The sequence below is a fragment of the Solanum lycopersicum genome, chromosome 3, assembly GCF_036512215.1.
Source record: "Solanum lycopersicum chromosome 3, SLM_r2.1".
Classification (NCBI taxonomy): domain Eukaryota; kingdom Viridiplantae; phylum Streptophyta; class Magnoliopsida; order Solanales; family Solanaceae; genus Solanum; species Solanum lycopersicum.
This window is the reverse complement of record NC_090802.1, coordinates 60,372,554-60,378,553: the sequence shown is the minus strand read 5'-3', so window position 1 is coordinate 60,378,553 and position 6,000 is coordinate 60,372,554. Positions and strand designations below refer to the sequence as shown.

The 6,000-nt window shown below is 31.1% G+C and overlaps 1 protein-coding gene across 1 annotated transcript; it reads left to right on the top strand.

Annotated features, from left to right (window-relative positions):
* Positions 1 to 2,647: 2,647 nt before the first annotated feature.
* LOC101267393 (protein NRT1/ PTR FAMILY 2.11) lies at positions 2,648 to 4,984 on the top strand. Its single transcript, XM_004236130.4, has 4 exons — positions 2,648 to 2,949; positions 3,023 to 3,240; positions 3,325 to 3,884; positions 3,983 to 4,984. Exons 1-4 carry the CDS (start codon positions 2,877 to 2,879, stop codon positions 4,887 to 4,889), a joined length of 1,758 nt encoding a protein of 585 aa, XP_004236178.1. The 5' UTR covers positions 2,648 to 2,876; the 3' UTR covers positions 4,890 to 4,984.
* Positions 4,985 to 6,000: the final 1,016 nt, after the last annotated feature.

Here is a 6,000-nt window from a genome sequence, read left to right as displayed (position 1 = left end):
ATATATAACTTTTCAATTGAATAATTATTAAGGACATAATTGGAAAAAATGAATAATTACTTTTTGATTGTTCAAATTGACAATTGATTTTAGACATTTAATGTACTAGCCAAACAATTGTTGACGAAAAAAGTAGCTTATAAGATTTGTAGGTTTCTCCATAGCAGAAACGAATTTGTAACAACCACATTTTTTTTTATCACGGACGTTAGGAATCCTCAAATCTATTGTAAAAATTGATTTCATGAGTAAACTCAAACATTTATTAAAAACTCATAATAATGTTTATAGGCTAGCTTTATGATTTAATTTGAATGAATAAATTAAAAGGCAAATTACAGAAATTATATATTTTTAAGATAAAATTACAATCTATTTTCTAAAAGTTTATAATTACAGAATCTCTCAAACGAATAAAATAATATAAATTAAAAGAGGATCGAACATATTAATGGCCAAAAAAGCTTTGATATACTAAAAAAAAGACCGATACATGCGCTGATACATTAAAAAAGAGGGCTGGATACACTAATGACCAAAAAATCAAAGCGCTAATACATTAAAAAGAAGACTAGTTACATTAATGAAGCGTCAGATACATTAATAAAAAAATGAGAGATTTTGAAGATATATTAAACTTATGAGGAATAATGATAATAAGTAAACTACAAGGTGAAATTTCGATAATTATTTCCATATAATAAGCTAGTGGGCCATCTAACAGGCACCCCTTTGTGGGTGGATACGATCGCGTAATATTTTCCAACAAGGACAAATTTAGCACCAATTTTGATTGTATACCAAAATTGGTTATTTTATTACTGTATTAGAACCAAGCTCATACCGGCTTATTTATTTTTTCCGATATTTTAACTGTTTCGCCTTATTATTCATGCTTCAGATGTTCATATAAAAATTGAAAATCAATATCGATTTAAGGGCTATTTGATTTTCTCGTATGAACTTGAGTAAGATACAATTTTTTTATGATAAAGATCAGCTGAAGCTGCTACAAAGTTAGCCTAACCTTATCAAATAGATTTCACAGCCACATATTTATGATTCTTGGCTCTATTCACATCGTATCAGATTTAACGACTTACGCTAAACTTAAATACTGATCAACCTTTAAAATAGCCAACGTGATATTTATATTTGTACATTTTTATCCATTCATTTCTGATATGCACTTATTTAAGAAATAACAAATAACATGATGATTATATTATATCAACGATTAATTATAATAAATTCAGTGTTTTGAAAAATAACTATAGTTAACAATAAGAATAAATTAAAAAATTAAGTAATAAATTATGTCTTGATTTTTTAAACTGAATAAATAAAAATGATCGAAAAAAATAAAAAGAAGTAAACATCACAGAAATTTTGGCTTTTCCTCGTTGACGGAGCATGATTTTTCATAAGAAATTTCAAAATACGAAAAAAAGTAAATACACTAATTAAGTGAGAGAAGGGGCTCAACATCTATCATCTATACATAAAAATAATAATTCTTAACCATAATTAATAAAATATTTTTATCAAACTCTAGTCCCAAGGTGGCCCTGCCCCTGCTTTTACCTCTAATATACTTCCCTATTCCTATTTACTCGTCCATATTTCTTCTTTTAGTTGTCCTATTTATTTGTCCATTTTGATAAATAAAAAAAGAATAAAATTTTTTTTCCTATTATATCCTTATTTAAACTTCTTGAAAATTTTCAAGTTTTAATTCATTATTTTTGTAACCATAATTAATAAGGATAAAATTATAATTTTACTATACTAATTATTGTTATCTTAATATTTGTGTCATTTTTAAAATGGACAACTAAATAGAAACAGAGGAATAGTACGTACTTACACAATTAAACTCAAAGTCACCACGAAAGCAGATCAAGTTTGTGGTTGTATTTCTGTATGAATATAGTACTATATTGTTGTACATGTAAATTGAAGGATTCTATAATTTATATAGAATTATAATATAATGTATAATTTGTAAGGATTCTATAATATTTTTTCAAAAAAAATGTGAAGTTAATAAGTTTAACTCTATGTTATAATAGCTCGTCCCTAGTACGGAATAGGATGTAGAGTGGAAATAATGTTAACAGTGGGAGTTGAGGGCAAGGATAGGGGTACTGAGAGGGAGGCCCCTAATTAGTAGGAAGGCGTGGGAGCCTTTTTATATTGGTCCAAAATACTATCATTTATACTCCGGGCTCGTTACGTCTAGGTTCAAATGTTGCGTCTACTCATGTACTTATTAACATGCGCAATCTACTGATTGATGATGGAGATACTATATTTAATTGCATATGAAGTACTACTGTATTAGAACAATTTATATATATATATATCATAATTTTTGTTTTAGAAAACATAGATTATATGTCGGACAGGTGCACAATCTGTCGATGTGTATTTGAAAGAGCAGAAATCAGGTGTTACATTAAGGTGTATGATAAGAATCAGAAGTCATTTTTCACGAATTAAAGAAAAATAATATTTTAAAATATTTAATTAATCGAACATGAAAAAATTAAAATAATTTGCCTATAAACCAAAAAAGTGAAATATCGCACACCGTACAAAATGTGGCTAGGACAACGCCAAAAAAATAAATGTATGATGTCGATAATAGTCCTCCAATAATGATAGAGATGAAGAATTTTGAGAAACTACTTCAACTTGACGTATAGCCAAATCCTTATATAAATGACCTTCCTTATTATCTTCAGCTCTAGTAACAAACTAAGAAAATCAATTGTCCTCTCGTACATTCTTAGATTTGCCCAACTAAAACTATAGTTAGAAGAGCTGGAAAAAAAAAAATCGGATCAATTTTATAGACTTCACCACGAGAAGCTATGGAAGTGGATAAGGTACATGTAAAAGAGGAACACAAGTATGGAGGAATTAAGGCGATGCCTTTCATTATAGGTAAATGGATTCCAATTTCAAGTTGTACTACTCACGTTTAGTTTAGGCCTCTTATTAAAATTTGACTTAGCAGGAAATGAAACCTTTGAGAAGCTGGGAACGCTTGGAACCTCATCGAATCTCTTGGTTTACTTAACCACTGTATTCCATATGAAGTCAATTAATGCTACTAATCTCGTTAATGTCTTCAATGGTACTTGCAATTTTGGTACGCTGCTTGGTGCGTTCTTATGTGACACTTATTTAGGTCGATACAAGACATTGGGAATTGCTTCTATATCTTCTTTCACGGTACAAAAAGAAAAAACATAACATGCTTACATTATATGTTGCAATTCATGGAAAAAATTTGATTTTCTTTTTGTGTGTAAACAGGGGATGTTGTTTTTGACGCTCACAGCTGCGATCTCAAAACTGCATCCTCTTCATTGTGGAACTGCAGAAAATAGCATTTGCCTTGAACCAACTACAGGACAATTGGCTTTCTTACTGTGTGGATTTGGTTTTCTAGTAGTAGGTGCTAGTGGTATTAGGCCATGCAATTTAGCTTTTGGGGCAGATCAATTTAATCCCAATACAGAATCAGGAAGAAGGGGAATTAACAGCTTCTTTAATTGGTACTACTTCACTTTCACTTTTGCCATGATGATATCATTGACTGTCATTGTCTATATTCAGTCGAATATGAGTTGGGCTATAGGATTGGCTATTCCCACATTTCTAATGTTCTTGTCATGCGTTTTCTTCTTCGTTGGTACCAAAATTTATGTCCATATTTTACCCGAGGGTAGTCCCTTGACAAGTTTGGTGCAAGTGCTCGTAGCTGCAATTAAGAAAAAGCGCTTAAAGTTACCAGAACAACCACAGAATACCTTGTTCAATCATGTTTCCATCAAGAGTATCAACTCTGAACTTCCTTACACTGATCAATTTAGGTAATAATAATGAATGATCCTCTTAGCATTTGACCTTTTTTCGTATTTTTTCTTTTGTGGAGTTGAGACTAAAAGAAGATAGAATTATGGTTGTACAGGTTCCTGAATAAAGCGTCTATTTTAAGCCCCGAAGACAAAACAAACGAAGATGGATCAGCAGCTAATCCATGGAGACTTTGCAGCATCCAACAAGTGGAAGAAGTGAAATGTGTTGTAAGAGTATTTCCAATATGGACAGCAGGTTTGGTATACTATGTTGTTTTAGTCCAAATGCAAACTTATCTAGTCTTTCAAGCGCTGCAAAGCGACAGGCGTATTTTCAGTGGCAGTGAGTTCAAGATCCCAGCAGCATCTTACTCGGTGTTCTCCATGTTGAGTTTGTCCATTTGGATACCTATCTATGACAGAATAATCGTTCCATTTCTCCGAAAAATCACCAAAAAAGAAGCTGGCATAACCGTCCTCCAAAAAATGGGGATCGGATTAGTAATTGCAGTTCTCACCATGCTAGTATCAGCTGTAGTGGAGACACGCCGAAGGGACATAGCTCTTAGGCATCCAACACTAGGCATTGAACCAAGACGAGGCGGAATTTCAGCAATGTCTGCTAATTGGCTGATACCTCAACTAGCACTTGCAGGGCTTTCTGAAGCATTCACTATTATAGCACAAGTTGAGTTTTTCTACAAGCAATTCCCCGAAAACATGAGGAGCTTTGCAGGTTCATTCCTGTTTTGTGGATTCGCATTGGCTAATTACATGAGTAGCTTGTTGATAACAATAGTTCACAAGACAACAAGAATATCAGATACAGAGAATTGGTTAGCAGAGGATCTAAACAAGGGGAAATTGGATTACTTTTACTACTTAGTTGCTGCATTGGAGGTTTTAGATTTTGGTTACTTTCTACTGTGTGCCAAATGGTACAAGTATAAAGGAACAAAAAATGATCAAAATCTTCAAGTCCCCATGGATAAATTACAATCCACAAAACCTCTAGTTTGATTAAGCATTTTCTCTTCTCTTCTTCTAAATAAAAATACATATAAATTCAGCCATGGCAATGTATACTTGATTAATGTGATACCAAATTTCACTCATGAGACTACGATTGGCCATACTTAATGATCAAAATAGTTTTTTTTTTCAATCTGATTTCTAATACTCACATTGAATTTGATTAAATATGGATTCATGTTAAGAAGTCTCAATATTAAGGTAAAAGGCTTTAAAATATGTAATTTTAAATTCTAAGTAATATACTCGGAATAAGTTTAGAGAACTTTTATCTTATCAAATCCTATAGAATAAGTTATGTCCGATAGGAACTAAGTTATACCTCGTAACTTTTTTCTAAACTGCACCCAATTGCTGGCATAACTATCATTAACTTGTTATGTGTTGTAAGACATAGTACCTTGTACTATATTATGATATGAAAACATCGACTAATGTCTTATATTATTTTGGGTATATTTCACATATAGCAAATAAAAAAATTATATTTGTATGCTATTATAAAGTTTACATAATTGTGCTCCATAGAAAACATATAACTGTATCATTTGCTATACATATACAACTGTATAATTCGCTGGCCTCGCTATACATATACAATTTATAATTTACTGGCCTAAATTGTATAATTCACTGACCTCGCTATATATATACAATTGTATGATTCGCTCACCTAAATTGTATAATTCGCTGGCCTATTTCACTGCAATTGTATAATGCGCAATATGTGTATAAATTTTGCTTTGCATACAATTTAATTGAAGTAAAATGTTTGTATATTGATAATTATAAGTGTATAGGAAGAAGATATATGTTTTTGTCGCGCTTCATACAAACAGAAACATAATTTATACACTTCTATTGTATAAAGCGAGAGAAAATTGTATCTCACTGCAATTGTATAATTTGCTGGCCTTTTTTGCTGCATTATTTGTATAAAATTTGCATTTGTATACAATTGAATCGAAGTAAGATGTTTGTAAATTGTATAATTAAGTGTATAACACAAAGATATATGTTTTTGCATGTGTATATACAATTTTCTCTCGTTTATATAAAATAGAAACATAATTTATACATTTATGTTGTAAAAAGCGAG